General features: G+C 39.6%; 1 protein-coding gene across 1 annotated transcript in view; it reads left to right on the forward strand.

The window, feature by feature from the left end:
* Nucleotides 1–569: 569 nt before the first annotated feature.
* PRKAR2B (protein kinase, cAMP-dependent, regulatory, type II, beta) overlaps nt 570–19224 on the forward strand; it is a gene marked incomplete at its 5' end in the record, with an annotated part of 22633 nt that continues 3978 nt past the window's right edge. Inside the window, 4 exons of the mRNA XM_010148917.1 lie at nt 570–626; nt 1732–1815; nt 15940–16046; nt 18170–18323. Of these exons, the coding sequence (XP_010147219.1) occupies nt 570–626; nt 1732–1815; nt 15940–16046; nt 18170–18323 (402 nt within the window). The remainder of the gene's footprint in view (nt 627–1731; nt 1816–15939; nt 16047–18169; nt 18324–19224) is intronic.

A 19224-nucleotide genomic window follows, 5' to 3' on the forward strand; every position in this document is an offset into this window, starting at 1 on the left:
TGAGCATCATGCTTCAGTAAAGATAGGGATACTTGGAGGGAGTTCAGAGACTGGCAATGAGGATAGTTAGGCAGCTGAAAAACATGACTTGTAAGGAAAAAAATTGAAGAACCAGAATTCTCTACCCTAAAAAGAAAGGTAGGAGAGAAAAGTTTTTAAGTGTGGAAAAAAGAAACCAACACAAACCAAACCTCCTTGAACTTACACAGATGAAGGGAATGATCTGATCTTTACATCCACTATGGATAGCTTAAATTCTAACAAGAAAGAATTAGTTTAGACATCAGAAAAAAAAAAAAAATTCTGCTAGTAAGGTAAGATCAGGTTAGGTGAGAAATTTAGAAGTATATTAGAGGTCTTTTAAAACATAGAAAACATGTCCACAAATGGTGCAAGTGTAGCTTTGTTTCACGGGCAGTTTGGAGATGACCTGCTGTGGACCCGATCAGCAGCATCTTCTCTATCGAGTGTGTTACGTTACTGCATATTATTACTGTGCCACGCAATGTTCTGTAAATCTTATGAGATGTTACTGTACTTGGAATTAATCTTATACTTTTTCCTCTATTTCAGTGTGTGCAGAAGCTTATAATCCTGATGAGGAAGAGGACGATGCAGAATCTAGGGTATTTAATGCTTTGAGTCAAATACTTTTTTTCAGTTCTCAGGAATTAAATTTAGGAAGAAAAACAGAACCAGCATTTATCATTCCTTTCCAAAAGCTTCCTTATTATAATATACTTTATTAATCTCTTGGGTTTTCATGTTAAAGGATCACTTAAAAATTCTCTGTAATAGTCACCCAAGTAGGACCTGATGTATTATTCTAAATTACCACACCTTTGACATGTGTTCTGTTAAGGAGACATTTTTGTGCAGTTGTGTTTGCCCAGATAGCACCTGCTCCTAAAAGTACTTATTTGGTGTCCTCATAATCTTGCAGTAGTTTCCTAAATACTCTAGTTCTTTTCATAAGGAAGGAAAAAAAGTAAATTATAAAATCACTAAGATTTTCCAATGTACTATATTTCTTTTATTGATGTCACCTTTTTAAGTAATTTACTCAGCTTTTAATATGAAATAGCATAAATACCACTTTTAAGACAAGTTTAAATGTTTATATTCTGCCTAATTTCTGGCTTGTAAACTATCAAAGAGGTTATCTATAGTATCACAGCTTTGAAACCTAGCATACCTTCTTAAGTGTATGAGTTGAATGAACAACTTGATATATTAACCAGGCATGGGTAATTTAGTAATCTCTGGCTCACTCATATGGTGTCAAGTCTGTTGTTTACTCTGTGAAACTTCTGATATATCTTTACACAGATACTATTTCACAAAATATTCTTTGGGGAGAAGTAGCAATGGCAAATGGCTAAATGTAACAGTGGTGCTTTTTATAAAACATGCATGCTCCAAATGTGATTAGAGTGTACTGGAGTAATCTTTATGCAGCAGTAGTTGAAATAAAGGTATGCAGAATGGCTGCAGAAATGAACTGGATTCTACAAATGTAAAGATCTCGGTAGCTTAAATACAGCAGTGCCAATGCTATGGTGATATAATGTTATCATTGAGAGTTTATTCAAATCCTGAAGGTTTGGAAATGAAAGTGTTATGAAGCATGGCCAAAATACTGTGTAAAATCCTTAGCTGAATTAGCTCCTTCCTTCAGCTAGTGCTGCTGTATGATAACCACTCTAAAGGTTTTTCTATTATATCCCTCAGATTATCCACCCTAAAACAGATGATCAAAGAAACAGACTGCAGGAGGCATGCAAGGACATTCTTCTTTTTAAGAACCTAGATCCGGTAAGAGATTCTTTGTAGTCAACGGCACTTCGCAGTGCTGCTAAGAATGAATTCTCTTGAACTTTTGAACAAATGTTCACAGGCTTGACTTCAGTAAGCTGTTATGTATGCTTTCTCGAGCATTTCATAAACTCCAGAAATGATGTTTTTATAACTGATACGTCATGTGTAGAGAGCTTTTTCTTCACCACCATGAATGGTAGTCTTGAAGTACATTAATATGAATGTATACATTAATTGTAAGGGATTGTAATTTCTTACTTTAAATCTTCTTGCTGTACATTCATGTATGTAAACTCATCAGTTAACTGGAATGTCTAAGTTGTTTCTACTAGTTACTTTTCATCCAAAAGTGCTCCATCAAGACCTAAAATTATCCCCCAAGCCTACAGTTTAGCTGTAGATTTAATTGAACAGCAAGTTATGAAATAGAGGGAAAGAATAGTGTTTACGTTATTATTTCACTTAATACAGATACCATAAAAACACTGCAGATCATTTTCTTCTGTGCAGATAATTTCCTTCTATTGACTATGAAAACAATTATGGGCTTTTAAAAAAAGCTTAAATGCAGTGAATGGGTGATCTGGATCAGACAAAGGTGATAATGCTACAAAAAAGCACAGGGTTGTTTAAGGGAGAAGGCGAATGAATCAATCAAAACATGCACACCAAGGCTGGGATGACTCACAGCACACCAAATGCTTTCTCAAGGGAATTGATACAGTGCTGTCAGGGGAGGGAGCATGGGGGAAAGGGAAATAATAATGTAGAGTTTTAAGCATGAGAACAAAAGGTTTTAACTTTGATTCAAGAAGGAGCTAATGGAAAGACCACCCTGCAGCTCTGTTTGGAAGTGAGGTGCTGTTACAGAGAATACATGTTAATTCATGCAGCAGGTTTCCAGCTCCTGCGTTTGTCTGCACAAAGGCTGAGCCCTGACCCTGGGTACCAGTTCCCAGAGGTGCCCTGAGAAGCACGAGCCACATAACCCCAGCTTTAGAGAACTCTGGAGTTAGAGCTATAGGAGGGCATCAAAAGGCTCAATGTAGGCACTAATATCTGTGCATTCTTGGGACACTAGGGATCCTGTTCCTAACTCCCTCATGCTGTCTCTTTTAATGGGTAATTAATTAGCTGTTCCACTATAATTGTTCACGCTGAAGTCACCCAAACATTTGTCCCTTCCACTCCAGAATTATTTTTCTGCATAACTTCAGGAATACAAAGTGGTTTGTGGGCATCTGCTCTGGGTATTAAATTGCTTTGTTATATATTTTCCTTATTGTGGCTGTGTCCTGGCTTCCACTTGGCTGGACCATCATTACATCAGCTGGCTGATAACATTTTGGCAGGCCCCTCTTGGTTAGTCTCTGAGTGTTTCTCTCTTATAAGCCCTTTGACCCAATGAATTATTGTGTGCTCCTAGAATCTGCAGTGATGCTAATTTTGAGCTACTGCTTTCCCAGTTCTGCCTTTACACAGTTTCTTGGTAGTATCTGCTTATAGTATCAATCCTCTGGGTGAGACCTGCTTTCCCTTCCAGTGAGAACTAACTGTATCTTCTGTCTAAATAGTTACCAGCCACATGGTCTGCAGCACAGGGATCTGTTGGCTTCGTATCAGCTATATTATAATGTTGTGTAGATGTAGAGCATTAAACTGTTCCAGTTTGGGACCTTGATAGAACTCTTCCAAGGAATACTGAGGGATTACTTCCCTTGTCTGTGAAGGTGGTCTCAGGACTGTGCTGCTGTCTCAATACTGTATCCCCTTGATGTTTTGAATTCTTTTTTTTTACTTTTTGCTTCTGATTCAGGTACTTGTAATTTCTGATAGTTCCTATGGTCTGCTCCAGGTGTTCAGCAGAAGCTTTCTTAGCTGAGTCCTCCCCTTGTGGAGCTCTGCAATCCAAAGCCTTGAAATCTGCTCCTGGGATCTCTCGGATCTGGTTACCCACCTTGGCCCAAATTGTCTAGTGGATTAAGAACACTTCCTTCTGCTTTAAATCCTGCACATACAGCATTCTGGGAAGTTGAATAAGATGATTTATCTAGAAGAGTTTTTCATTAAAATAACTTTACTCATAAAAGGCATTGGAATGCTACTGAGCTCTGAAGATAGCAAGAGTATTAAAATCTAGCCTTCTTCAGTCTGTCTTGCTCCTTCTATGCAGCCAAGATCTGTACTCCCCAGGGGACTTCTCCCACTCCTCCTCCTTGTTCTGCTGCTAGGCAGTGAGTCAAGAGCTGTGCCTCGGTAGTTGCAGTGATTTGAATGTTCCTATCCCAGCTCTCTTCCTCACCTCTGCCTCTCCACCCTGCAGCACCAGCACATGTGGTGCCAGCTGCTGCAGTTCAGTCCCTGGTGTATCCTCTCCTTCATCTGGGAGAGAGATAATATCTTCAGCTGCTAAACCTAAAGTCTCTGGAACAAAAGTCAAGCTGTGTATCGATAGTGTCTCCCAATCCTACTGGTTTTTTTTTTTTTTTTTTCTTGCATTGAACTTCAGCCTCTTTCTCCTGTAGTTCTGTGTATGAAAAACATTGTTTCAGAGGTCACTGAGTTAGAGGGGAAGAGACAATGTAAAGTGCTTAATGGCTTTTCCCTGATGGCCTTTTAGCAAGGTGTCAAACACCATTCCTAGATAGGGTGCTGCTCTGAAATAGAGTATAACAACGTGTCTTACGGCATGATCAGAATTACATTCAGCACATGATACTAAATGGAGTCCACGTTTTCTTATCCCACCCTAACACACTGTTTTGGTTTGAATGGAAGGATGAGATAAAGGTCATTAAAGTAGAGGGAGAAGCTGCAGTAGTTAGGAGATGACTTACAGTACTGCTCAGCATTTTAATTAAAGAGTCAGTCTGAACAGACAAGAGCTTTCACATAAAACTAGAAAACAGCAGAACTATTGGAATGTGAGACTAAATGAGAGACAGGAGAAAAAGATAACCTTCCAACTTGGAGACAATTTAGGACTTTCTAAACGCACACGACACTGTCTTGAGCCTGCGTTTACCCAATAGCAGTGTTTGAATATCAGATATGTAAACTTATGGGGAAGTATTTATAATTATCAGTATTTGATGTATGGGCTCTGATTGGAAATACAGCATAGTATAAAGGAACACCAGCTCTGGTACAATTCCCTGAGCAACACTCTATGTTTTAAAGGCCAGCTCTTAAAAATTCCTTAAAGTCTGTGAATTACTTGAATTTTCTTGAAACTTCTTTTAACTTTGTGGATTGATGAGGATGTGACCAGTCAACTAATGTCAGTTCAGTTGATACGTTAGCATTCTTCTCAGCTTTCTGGGGGCTTAAGCGCTTCCCAACTGGTTGCTGTCACTCAATCAGTTTTAGCTAGTGTGTAATGGTATTGAAAAACTTACTTGAAGAATATGGGCTGAAAGATGCGTGTACAACACAATGAAGGGAAGAGGTTTTTGCAGAGCTCTCCGGCTACTCTTTAGAGGACCAAATCAGGAAAGAATCAAGAGAAATTCCAGGAGCAGAACTATGTGGATAAGTGAATTAGAAGAGAGAAAGGTGCATTCTGATGTTCATTTTCCTCTGCCCACACTATTAATCTGTTAGATGAACTCATTCTTCTTCTAAAGCATGTCTTCCTGTTCTTCCCAGGAAACCTCTTTCTATTAGACCACACTGTTCTTTATTGTTCTTCTTGATTGCCTGCCACACATTTTCCAGAAATCCTACCATTACTTTTGTTCTCCCAGGGTTGCCATAGTGTGCCAGGCCACTTGCTCTACATGCGTGTGCAAAACATGTTACCACACCTTCTCCTTCATCCTCCAGATGCTGGATGTTACCAGGAGTGGAATAAGCAGCTGTATACCCTCTTTCTCCTCCATTTTCACTTCACGTAAGAAAACAAGTTGATGACCAGATGCCTTGGGCCATTACTGAGGATAAGCCTGAAATCGCTATTACTGGAATTTGTCTCTGTTCAGCCTAACAACTGTTGTATCACTAAGAGGAATAGCAGCAGCAAATCTCATGGCCAACACAGCCTTCTCTTCCTTCTTACAATGCAATTCAGAGAAGTTATTATTTTGGTTTTGTCTTTTTAGACAAAACTTTGCTGGGGCTGATTAACACAACAGGCTGTTTGGTTTGGCTGTTACGGCAGAGACCAGCAGTTAAAAAAGCTGCTTTCAGAAGGATTTGGACTATTTTCTTCCCTTTCTCATAAACAACTTCTGTTGTATTGCCTCACACAATGATATCATCAGTATAGTGCAGGTATTCTGGAGCTCCACCCTATTCCAGTGCAGTCTGGATCAGTCTATGGCAAATGGTAGGGCTGTGCTTCCACCCCTGGGACAGTCGATTCCAGGTGTACTGGACACCCCTCCAAGTGAAAGCAAACTGTGGCCTGCACTCTGCCACCAAAGGGATGGAGAAAAAGGCATTAGCAACTTGAATCGTGGCGTACCACTTGGCTGCCTTTGACTCCAGTTCCTACTGGAATTTTAGCATGTCCGGCACGGCAGCACTCAGTGGTGGCCACGATAGTCCACTGTTAGTCTCCCCCCGATCGTCCACTGTTAGTCTCCCCTCTGTCAGACTTACAGCACTGGCCAGATAGGACTGTTAAAGGGTGAGCGAGTCTTGCTGATCACTCCTTGGCCCTCCAGTCAATGAATCAGCTTATGGATGGGCATCAGGGAGTCTTACTTGGAGCAGCCAGGTGACAATGTGCTCGCCTGGATGGCAGCTGAAATCTTTCTTCATGTCTCACAACTCACACAGGGATAGGGACTGGGTGGTTACTGCATTGTTTATGAGTTGTTTCTCTTCCTCCTCCTCTTCTCGTGATGGCCCTGCTTTAAAGCAGTCAGCCTCATCCACTTCCTCCTGCTCCCTCTTATAAGAAGCTTCTTAATCTGTTACTAAATGAACTGGCTTCCACTTTCTTCTTCTGTATAGTGGCAACTGATACCAACACAGGTTGGTTCTCTGGTTCGGCTTGTGCTGGTTTTAGTGGGGATAGAGTTAATTTTCCTCACAGTGCCTGTCATGGGAGTTGGAGTAATTTTGTCCTCAGATCCAGAAACCTTCTCTTCCCTTTGCTACTGAATAGTGTTGAACAGGGCTCGGTAGGCATGGGACAGGCCCTAGCACATTGCAGTGATTTGTGTCTCTCTGAAATTGCCAGGGTGACAGCATACTTTTCCCAAATATTTTTACCAGTTTTTCAGGATTCTGCACATGTTCAGGGTTGAAATTTCAAAACACTGGAGGGCCTAGCACATTGCAGTGATTTGTGTCTCTCTGAAATTGCCAGGGTGACAGCATACTTCTTCCAAATACTTAACTAGTTTTTCAGGATTCTGCACTTGTTCGGGGGGTAGAGGGGAAGTTCTAAAATGCTGGACATGCCTACTGTCCTAGGTACTTGTCCATACTGTGCCTTGCACCCTACCACTCCTAACTATCCAGCCTCAGGGTAGATCTCTGGATGGTATTCTTAAATAGTAGTTTGACTTTAAACAAGACCTGAAACACACTCAGGAGTAGGAGCAACAGGAATGTGCTGGTTTGAACATTCCATGGATACTCAAAATTCTCCAGAGCTTTTGTAACTAGCCTGGAGGAGAAGGGGAAGGTGAAGGACAATGTCTCCCCCATTAATCATAGAATCATAGAATGGTTAGGGTTAGAAGGGACCTTAAAGATCATCTAGTTCCATCATTCTAGTTCCATCATCTAATCATCTCTCTGAGGAGAAAAGGTAGGAAGTGTAAGTATTAATAATTTCCGAGAGATGGCTTCTGAAGTACAGAGATGACAGAAATGCTGAGGACAAATACCAGATTGGTCTCACGACCAGTAATTTTATCATATCATAAGCCAGTGTTGCATAGTACAGCAAACTAATAACCTTGACCCAGCTTCCAGGGGTGATAAACAGCACAACAGGGAACATATACAGCCAGTAAGGTGTTAGATAACACAGCACTGAGAACAATGTCGTGACCAGCAACTATCCAACAAATATTATGAATGCTTATAACAAAATTGTTCTAACATGCTCTGGTCAGATGTGTTATCTCAAACACATCAAGACCCATGTTGGGCTCCAAAAAGGACTGTTGTGGTTTAACCCGGCAGGCAGCTACACACCACACAGCCATTTGCTCAGGACACACAAAAATTCACAAGCAGTGTTAGATCATCTGCTCTCTTTCAAGGAAGTTTTAGGTTGGAGAGGTTTGCCCTGCTAATGCTTGTAGAGAATATTTCAAATAGCTCTTGATCCTTTTCTAAAAAATAATGAATTATACATATTCTTCACAAATCTGCAAGAGCAATTTCTGGGCATATTGCCACTCATGCACCTGGGGAATTATAAGACAGCACAAATATTGATTAGTCAATTAGAATTTATTAACTCAGAGGGAGATGAAAGAAAGCATAATGCAACTGTGTTTTATGCATAATGGACTCCTGTACTTAAGGCCAAAGCATTCCTTGAAAAGTGGTACTAAGAGAAGATTCTCATAATGTTCTTATGTTCTTAAAAATTTTGGTTAAAAATTAGGACTACCGATGTTGGAGCAATTCATGGGAATACATGTATGTGTATATATATGAGTGAACCCAGAATGCCTACATATGTTAATACTCTGCCCTCTTAGATGGCACAAAACTCTTTGCAAACTAATGAGTTCCCGAACAAATAGAACTGCGCTTAATCCTCTGTTTTTTTGGTAAGGCAAAATTAATACTTACATCAGGTTTAGCCAACAGGAATTCTCTCCACTTTGCCTATTGTGTCAGGAACAGTGTGGCCAGCAGGACCACGGCAGAGGTTGTCATCCTGTACTGGGCACTGGTGAGGCTGCAGTGATTGTCATCCTGTACTGGGCACTGGTGAGGCTGCACCTCAAATCCTGTGTTCAGTTTTGGGCCCCTCACTATGAGACAGACATTGAGGTGCGGAGCATGTCCAGAGAAGGGCAACGGAGCTGGGGAAGGGTCTGGAGCACAAGTCCTGTGAGGAGCGGTTGAGGGAGCTGGGGTGTTTATCCTGGAGAAGAGGATGCTCAGAGAGAGGTAGCAGAGAGGTGGGGGTTGGTCTCATCTCCCAAGTTACGAATGATAGGACAAGAGGAAATAGCCTCAGGTTGTGCGAGGGGAGGTTTAGCTTGGATATTAGGAAAAATTTCTTCGCCAAAAGGGTTGTCAGGCATTGGAATGGGCTGCCCAGGGAGGTGGTTGAGTCACCATCCCTGGAGGGGTGGTGCTTAGGGACATGGTTTAGTGGTGGGCTTGGCAGTGTTAGGTTTATGGTTGGACTTGATCTTAAAGGTCTTTTCCAACGTAAATGATTCTATGATTCTGTAATCAGTTATTGATGATGTTCTGCAAAAGAACTGCCCAGTGTAAGGTGCCTTCATCTTTTGCCTAAGAATTTTGGAAATTACTTGCAACTCTGAATTAGTTTTGTTCTTTCTTAGCAGTTTGCTAAAAAAGAATCAACCTGCTTGCTCAGGTGGCTAGTTACAAAATATGAAGTATGTTACTGAGCCTGACTGTTGGGCATGGGCATGATATTTGAGAGTCAGAATATTAACGTGTATCTGTGTGGGGAGGAAGGTTAAGGTATATTCTCAAGGAAAATATTATTGCTTGAAAATATTGGTTATACATTGAAATACAAATGAGATTTTTTGATAGTGAAGAAATAAATGCCTTTTGATTAGTTTACAAGTGAATATTACACAAGGGAGCTAAACATTTTGAATTGGATCAATAGTGCTGCTAATATTTATAGCAGTGTTCCAGGGGAGTATATGTACATGCTTTTGTTTTGGAGAACAAATGTAGAGAGTTGTAGACCTGAATTCTGTAATTTACACTTCCTCTCCAAGGTCCAAACTTGTTAAGAACACCTTTTCTTCCCATGATTTCCCTGCCTATGTTTTGCTAACTTTTTCACTCTTTTTTTTTTTTGTTTTTTTTAAATCCTTCCTATTCTGGTACTTTTCTCTATTACCTTCTTAGTATCATGCTGTGCATTAATTCACTGATACTTCATATTGCTCAAAGTGAGGATAAGGTGGCCAACAGGATGCCAAGTTAACTTGGTCCCATTTTAGTAAAACGATTGTAGGAGTAAAAGATAAAGTGGTTTCTGAACTCAGGGGAAATAGAAGAGCTGTGGATTCACTTTGTTCATATGATAGTCTTATGGTTGTGCCTCAGCACATTGTAAGTTTTACAAATCATATGAGATAGGCAAGTCTTGTTACTGCTGTTGTACCGAAGCGCCTGCTTAGATTGTGCAGGATGTCTTGGTTCTAAAAGGGAAATTAACTTAGATTTCTTAGCTACCAGGGAGTGCTTCAGCAGTGCTTCAGTACTCCCTGGTAGATAAGAAATCTGGGATTCCTAGAGCATATATAATCCCAACATACCATCCAATACTTTTGGGACTTACTGCATCCAGCTTAATAGCTGGAGTTTACCAGCTCCCATCAAAAGCCAGATGAAGATTGTCTCAGTTAGAAGGCACAGCTATGTTTCTACAGTTAAAATTATGCGGCTTCTGACTGCAATCTCCTGCGTACCTTTTCTTAAACAGCATGGGTATTTTTCAGAAGTTACTTTTTACGTTTGTCATTGTCATGATGTGGGCGATGATTGTGTCCTACTTCTCATTTTACCTACAGTGTCTTCCTTGGTTCAGAAGGGGTAGCACTTTGTCAAGCAACAACTGTTTATATCAGCCGTTTAAACATTGATCCTTCTTGAAAGGCCCCGTGTTTAAGTGGCTTGGTATGGAGAATTTTGTACCTGGCACAGTGGTAGCAAATCACTTGGTCATCTGGCAGTTAAGGGAGCCCTTGGAATTCGGGAAGGACGTGTCATGGTCTACCAGCTCTCCTGAACGAAACAAAACCTGTCTTGCAAGGACATACAAGTGACTGGAAGTTTAATCTTACTAAAAAACCTGCAGTTTTAATTATACCCCATGTCCATTATCTAACTAATTTTTTTTTCCCAAAGAATTGTCTTGAGATGGAATTGCCATATTTGTTTTGTTGACTGGGAAGAAATTGAGGCTAACATAGTACTTTTTTAAAAAAAATCACTTTATGTGCTACAAAGTATACATTAGGAGTGATTTATTTGCAGCTGACCTGGCCAGAAGGGTGGGATCGGACACTGTTCCTGGGGATGTCCTTGGTAAATCGGTGATCATTCCTGCCTGGGGCTTTGTTCTCTGAATCTCATGTCACCTCTTTTGTTTGTAACTGATTGTAAACATGCAGGGGTTTTTGCGCATTTTGGATATGAAACGGCAATACCTCAGACTTGCTTACACCTTTCTTAGGGTTGGGTATCACCACAGGCCTGGGTTCATAAAGGTACCTCATGTCTGAGTTCCACCTTAGGCATGGTACAATATTCCCTGACTCATAACAGAGTCATTCATACAACCTCTCTTTAGGTGCTACGCTGTTCGTATGCACCATGATAAGTACCAGAGGTATTTTCTGTCGTTAAAGTTCTGCTTCTAAGCCAGAGGCTCATGTGGCTACCATGAGGTAAAGGGGAAGAGGGGCAACTAGTTTTTCCCACAGGTGTGTAGTGTTTAGGATATTTAGCACATGAAGACTGTCAGAGAGCATCAAGCTCCTAGGGAAGTGTTGAAGAGCATCTGTGTAACTGCCGCTGGGGACAGAGAGCTCGCAGGAGCACAGCAAAGAGGGCGACCCGGCAGACTTTGCAGCTGAGGTAGTTTGTCCAGATGAGAGTTTGAGGGGGAACTGGAAACAGTGCGCGAGGCAGCGTGGGTCTGCTGGGTGGAGCAAAGACAGCGATGATGGGCGTCAGGGAGTGCTCCCCAGCACCAGCTGGACCAGCCTACCATCCAGAGGTCCTACCATCACCTTGGTCTCAGGCTGCTGGGAGTGGCAGGTCTCTCTCTTGAAAGCTGGGGGGCAATGATGGTCTCGCCTATGAGAGAGATGCTGTGGTCAGAGTGCTGAGCTGCCAGCTGAAGGAACTGCAGAAAGACGTGAGGGCTCCGTAGCATCAGGCAGGATAAACAGGAGCTTGACAGCATCTTGCAGGGGTCCATCAAAGAGACAAGAGTGCCTTCCCTACAGCTGATGGAGGCAGCAATCTGTTGACCAGTCTTGCTCTCAGGTGGTACTGTGGTAGGACAAGACACAATACACACGAACTGAAATACAAAATACCTGTTTTAAGAAAAGCCTTTTTTACTGTGAGAGTGTTCAGATGCTGAAACAGGTTGCCCAGAGAGGTTATGGAGTTGATTTATACGTTTTGGGACAAAAGAGTTAAGAATATCTGCTGGTTTTTACTACTTATCAGTCATAAGTCACATGCTCTTCATATTAAATGTTTCCTTAGTTCAGTATTTTGAAGGGTTTAATTACAGGGGAAAATGTCATTTGATTGACTAGAAATGCAGATTTTGTTTGTCAGGAAATTAAGAAGGATGCCCGAAGGCAGAGTTTGACTGACTGCAGTAGATTATTTTGAAATTTTCCATTCTTGTTACCTTTATTCAGTTCAGTAATCAGGTACCAACTTGGTCTAAGGAAGAGGCGGGGGGAAGGAAACCATATCATCTCCACTTCAGGCAATATGAGAGGATATAACATGCTGGTTTTTGCCAATAAGGGAGCTGACACTTCTTTGCACTCCTGCTTCCCAGCAATTAAATCCACACTTGTAAGCAAGGGTGAGTGAGACAGTAATGATGGCTGTACCTATGGCACGTTCATTCACTTGTCTAGTAAATTATTTTATGAAATCACACTCTGTCATTGAAGTCCAATTGTTAGAAAGACTTTCTGGGAGAAATGCAGTAACTACGCTTCAAAGAAAGAAAATATCTTTAGAAAAAGAACATCTTGATAGATGAGTTTGGTTTGTATTGTGAATGTGTCTTTCAGAAAATCTGATCTCCCATTCAGCCTTCTCATTTTTGAGGAAGTTAAAATGTTTTCTCTGTCACAAAGGATGGTGATCAAAGTGTGCTTTCACGGCAACAACCCAAGGTTCCCATAATTTTCTCAAAAATACTCTTTTTTTTTAAGCATTTACATGCTTCACAGTTTAAAATGAAAAAAAAATCCACTGTGTGTATTAATTGAGGATGTATATAAGAGTATATAAACAATCAAATTACAAACAATTTAAAATTTTGCTTTGATTCTTTGTATTCATAGACCGCATTATTCTTAAGAAAAACAGATGCTCTATTATATTTGAAAAGAAAATCATTAAGATAATGAAATTTTAGCAGAAGTCACAGATTGCACGACATACATGTTTAATACTTCAGACTCCTCATAAATTTAATTTCTGTTAAAAAGTTTACCATGTTTTTATAGTACCATTGTTTAGAATATTGATTACTAGATTGACATGGCATTACACATAGCAGATTTACAAGCACTGATACAAAAAAACCTCTTCCTGTTTTTATTTTATATATTTATTTTTAAAGCTAGAACTGCTTTAAGGAAGAAAAGCTTTCAGACTGCACCATTTTACAAAATAACCATATTAATTTTGTGTATGAAAACAGATCTACTTTTTTAATTCTAAAATTACCCATCTTTATCGCTTCAGAGTTACTATGGAGGGTGCCAGTAAATTGAGCTTCAGTTTGGCAGAGCATCAAGGGGATTTACATACAGCAAGCTGGGCAAGCAAGTTTTTGTAATTCTTATGGTAAAAGCAAAAAAAACCATATGCCTGGTTTGGTTGTTGTGGTCTGCTTTATCTTATTTTTATATAGAAAGCTCTGGGAAAGTGACCAGTTGTCTTTAAGTTAGTTGCAGTTTATTTAGAAAGGTAAAATACATGTGCAGTGTTTCAGCAGATAATAGATGGCTCTCAAATGCATTAAATAACTTCAAGTGTTTAAAACATTCTTTAAAAGGGAATTGTATTTGTAAATTCTACACTGTTGTCTAATAAAGTCCTAGATTTACCTACCAGGAAATGTGTTTTGGTGAGCTTGACTCATAATTATGAGACTTAAAACATTTTAACATGAAATATGAGATGAAGCACACTGAATGAAAGTGATAACTATATGTATTATTCCTTCAGTACCACAAATAACTGTCTTTTTAATCTTTTTTTTCCAAGATGTGTTGGGAGAATTTTAATTTCCAAGGATCAGGGCCCATATAATAAATTTTACTTGCATTTAGAGGGTAACATATACCCTCTACCCTCTCATGAAGTGTGGAGCATTCTGTGTGTTCTTACTTGTTGGCTGGGGGGCCACTTGGCCAATTTTGATGCAAGGGGAAGGGAATGTGCTGCTTCGAGTGCTTTAGACAACTAACAAACATTAGATCAGTTTTACAGATTCTGTAGGAATTCCTTTTAGTTTACATAGGGAGAACTGAAAAGGCTGAAGTAATATTACCTGTTAATTTAAGCATGAATGTTTTCTGAAGGCAACTCCTGTACCTAATTTTCAGTCTCTCCCTGTGGCACCCACACACACTTTTCCCTTTCTCTGAAATGGCCTTATAGCCCATTCGCTGACAGTAAAATGATCCTTCTTTTTGCAAATGCATGCTTGTCTATACTACAAAAGATAGTAAATAGAGGCACAGTTAACTGGTTCCTTGCTGGCCTAGGTCGGCTGCGTGATGTCTTACTGCATGTTACCATGATCAGCTGTACCTGGGTAGGCTGCTGCCATTCTGTTGTTCTTTGTGCCCATACACAGTGAACTCTGTGAAGTACAGTTGTATTTAGCCTCCATTTTTTTAAAAAGGCTTTGATAACATGGTACTGCTGATATTTTTAAAAGCATTGTGTAAGTGAAGAAATTCAACAGAATAAAGATGGAATTCATTCCACCTAATTTTATCTGTCTAAAAATGAAGTGCCTTAGCTGTGAGTTACAGTAGATCTCTCTGTCATCAGAGTAAGGAAAAGGGGAATCTCTAGAGGATGATTCTGAGCTATCTAGTGTGGTTATCTCTGTCCATGGGCTGCAGAAGGACTCTAGAGGACTGGGTTAGGCTGGTCTTGTTTGGAAGGACAAACGCCATCTTTCAGTGGCTGGAAGTACTGTGGATTGAACCATTGCATGGGGATCTAAATCTACAGGCTTTTCTTTACCATGATTTTCCCTCAAACCTGCTTTTCCAGTGTAATACATGCTTAAGATTCAAAAAGTGTAATGGTTTTGTGTTTATTGTCAGAATTTTAGGCCTATTGCTGGATAAGCTGCAAATAAAATTGAAATTATAATTTTAGGATTCATGTAATTAATGCACAGTGAGCTGTATTTGGTTTTTTAATGTGTGAATCATTACGTTTTAGAAGATTTACAGCACATAAAACAAATTATGTAATTAGTGATTTGTTTTTTCAATCACTAATTGAAATAGTGAAATTGATTAGTAATCACTAACTACATAATTTGTTTTTGTTATAGACAGTCAAGATCCAGATGATGACATTTTGTTAGTCAGCACTTCTCTCTAAACATTCATATTCCATTCAAATTAATAAAGTAGTTTTATTGCTGGGTGTAAATTCGTACTTCCCAATGAGTCCAGCATTTGATTACTCAGCCAAACATGGCAGACCTTTATGGTTACATCTATCCCACCACTGTGCAGACATTGTATAAGTTAGATTTTCAAAATACTTTACAGTAAGTTTGAAACTTTAAATTCTGTAAAATAGTTCCAACGGAAAAAACAGGTAAGTGTATTGTTTGCAATGAGGGATACATGTTTTTCTTTTAACCGTATAATGTTATGCAGTTGGGAAGGATGAAATTTGACTTTGGATGCTCATGAGCAATTTATATTGCAGACAAGATCAGTTACCATTGGCAGGGACAAGAAGGGAGGCTGGGCTCTGAACACTGGAAGAGGAAAAAGCCAACACTGAACTCTAAATACAACTTTCTTGTTGATCCATGCATTTCTGTAGCGTGTATATTTTCCTTCCATGAATGTGTTTTATCTACGTATTGGGAGGCTGCGCTGTTAGTTTATCTGAAGAGTAAAATTTTAAAAACAGATGATAATTTCTTATCTTTGTCTGTGTCCTTTTAAATAGGAACAGATGTCTCAGGTGTTAGATGCGATGTTTGAAAAGCTGGTTGAAGGAGGGGAACACGTCATTGATCAAGGAGATGATGGTGACAACTTCTACGTCATCGATAGGTGAATCGCTGCATCTTTTTATAGCACAAAGTATTATGCAAAGGTCTACTGAGAAAAATCTATTTCTCTACATACTTGCATTTAACTTTTACATATGTTTGCATGGGAGAAAGAAATCAGCACACGCGTGAACAGACACGTCTATCTGAGCTACGGAGAGTGGTTTTTAAAAGGAGGCAGATTTTTCGTATGGAAATATGTCCCTGTCCTCTTTATGTATGGCTGGATCCCAAAGGCTGGTTTTTTGTTGTGGGTTTAATTTTTTCTTTTACATGGAAAGAGGTCTACCACAAAACACAGTGGGAAAAGTTTTAACAGCTCAATACTTGAAATCTTACTGCATTTCAATACTATCTGTAGACTTTCTTGTTCACATGAATATTATTAGACCTCAAGTAGCTAATTCATTACTTTTCCTTTGGACATCTGTACCATAAAAAGCATGTAAGTAAAATCCTTGATACTGGTTACTGTTGAATCCAGTGAGGGAGGAAGAGTATTTTCTCTGGCATCCTTCACTAGTCTGTCAGCACAGGCTCCAGCCAGGCTGTCCCAAAACACCTTTTCTTATTTGTACCTTCACTTTGGAGGCTCACACAGTGATTTCTGATGTTGTTTGAAAAGAATATTATGCTAGAACTCTAAAAGAAATGCAGAGGTTGTTGGTCAGTGTAGATCAGTGTAACCAGACGGTCAGAAGAGCTGATTATCTTCAGCACTGGTGCAGCCTCACCTGGAGTGCTGTGTGCAGTTCGGGCGCCACAGTTTAAGAAGGATGTGAAGGTCTTTGAATGTGCCCAGAGGATGGCAACAAAGCTGGTGAAAGAGCTGGAAGGAGTGTCCTCTGAGGAGCGGCTGAGGACTCTGGGCTTGTCCAGTCTGGAGACAAGGAGGCCGAGGGGTGGGCTCATTGCTCTCTACAGCTTCCTGAGGAGAGGAAATGAAGAGGGAGGTGTTGAGCTCTTCTCCCTGGTATCCAAGGATAGGACATATGGGAATGGTTCAAAGCTGTGCCAGGGGAGGTTTAGACTTGACATAAGAAAGTATTTCTTTACTGAGAGGGTGGTCAGACACTGGAACAGGCTTCCTGGAGAGGTGGCCGATGCCCCAGGCCCGTCAGCGTTTAAGGCATTTGGACAATGCCCTTAATAATAATCCTTTAGTCAGCCCTGAAGTGGTCAGGCAGTTGGACTAGGTGACTTCTGTAGGTCTCTTCCAACTGAAATATTCAATGACAAAACAGAAGTGTCAGTTTTCTTTGCTGAAGAGTTGACATTTTTCAGCTTTGTGAGGTTACAGTTTACCATCTCTTATCCAAAAAGCTGCAAGGACTTCACAATATTCTGTCAGCCTTGCAGTTTTTAGGTGCAGTGAATCACCTCGTAGTCCCTTATCAATTGAATTTTTGTACAGGTTTTTGCATTAGTCACATGATTTGTCAACATGTACCATACAAATATTCAGCGCTGAACAAAATTAATGCTCAGCATCAGTGGGGGTGACTATGTCCTGTTTTACAAACTACCAAATTTTACTGCATACCCAGAGCAAGAGAGTTACTAACTTAATGCCAGGGAGAAGAAATCCACAATATATTAGATAAATACATACCTTTATTTCATAATCTGACGTTGCTTTTCATATACATTCCTTCTGTTTCCTGCATCTCTTCTATTTACTACATTATAAATTACTACTTTTAAATACTTTAAATGCAAAATAACTTGTATTATTATTTCAGTGCTCATATCATTGCAGTTTACATTTGTATTTAGGGTGTTTGAAATGAAACTAATTAACAGATACTAAGTTAAATCTTAATTTTGAATATGTTCTGGTGATCATTGTACACCCAGTCTATCTTTAAATTTGGTTAATGTGAAAACTAACAACCCTATCCTTCCCTTTAAAAAGGAACTCTTTTGCTTATGGGAGTGATTGAGATGTCTCAGCAAGGTGTTTAATATAACTTAAACAAGCGAATGGATATATTTCAAATGCTTGATCTTTGGAATTCATGGGATTAAAAAAAAAAACCAAAAACCACCACCCACACTTGAGAGGCTGTGTTGCAAAGACCAGGACTGGATTCTACTTACTGTATTTATATATTTTATTAACAGAGGTACATATGATATTTATGTAAAATGCGATGGTGTTGGGAGATGTGTTGGAACCTATGACAACCGAGGAAGTTTTGGTGAGTTGGCCTTAATGTACAATACACCCAGAGCAGCTACAATTATAGCTACCTCTCCTGGTGCCATCTGGGGTTTGGTAAGTGAAATACATGTTTTAAGCTTTATCTGTTTTATTTATTTAATATAAACTGTACAGGCATGCTATATCAGCATAAAAGTGTTGTAATTCCAGAAAGTTTAATTTTAAAAACTCTGAAAACTTCCAACACAATACTGTCATCTTCCAGAATCTGCAGAAGCAAACCCGAGGTTTAAGAAAACACTGGGGGTTTAAAAAATCATTTTGTTTTATTCTGTTTTATTAATAATTTCCCAAATTGCAAACCACCTGGCAATTACTTAGACACATCTATAAAATGTTTTCCCATATCTTGATGAGAAATACCTTTTGGTTTCAGAGTAAAATTCAGATGTGAGGTTATTTATCAGGGTCATACTGTGTCGATCTTTGACAGCAGTAATATAGAAAAAACTGGGATAGCCATCTTCTTCAAGATGTACGTATCAATCTAATGACTGATCCCAAAATACCATTTTCTTGGTGAAAAACCATGTGTTTTGCTTCAACAACTTAATCTGTATGACATTTGAGACATGGCAGAGTGTAGGGCACTGTAAGAATGGCTTTAAATTGGATCAGGCTGTATTGGCCATCAAGTCCCACCCGTAGCAGTGAAGGCTTACAAAGCATTTCACCAGGACAGAGTCATGCAAAGTTAAGAGAAGAAAACAGCCTAAGTGTAGTTTTTCCATCTGTCTGCTTCACTTGGATTGCCAAACACGAAGGAATGTCCATTTGGCTGATCAGGCAGCAATGAGACTTGTTCTGCTGAAACAGCAGGAAGTGGGCTGTGACCTAAGACCCAGACCCATGTATTTGGCTTTGTTTGTGTAATAACATAAAAACCTGTTGGGAGTGCATAACAATATGTATGGGACCTCAAAATAATAAACAAACTTATTAATATTTAATAAAA

The sequence above is a fragment of the Eurypyga helias genome, unplaced genomic scaffold, assembly GCF_000690775.1.
Source record: "Eurypyga helias isolate BGI_N326 unplaced genomic scaffold, ASM69077v1 scaffold13113, whole genome shotgun sequence".
In the NCBI taxonomy this organism is placed as follows: domain Eukaryota; kingdom Metazoa; phylum Chordata; class Aves; order Eurypygiformes; family Eurypygidae; genus Eurypyga; species Eurypyga helias.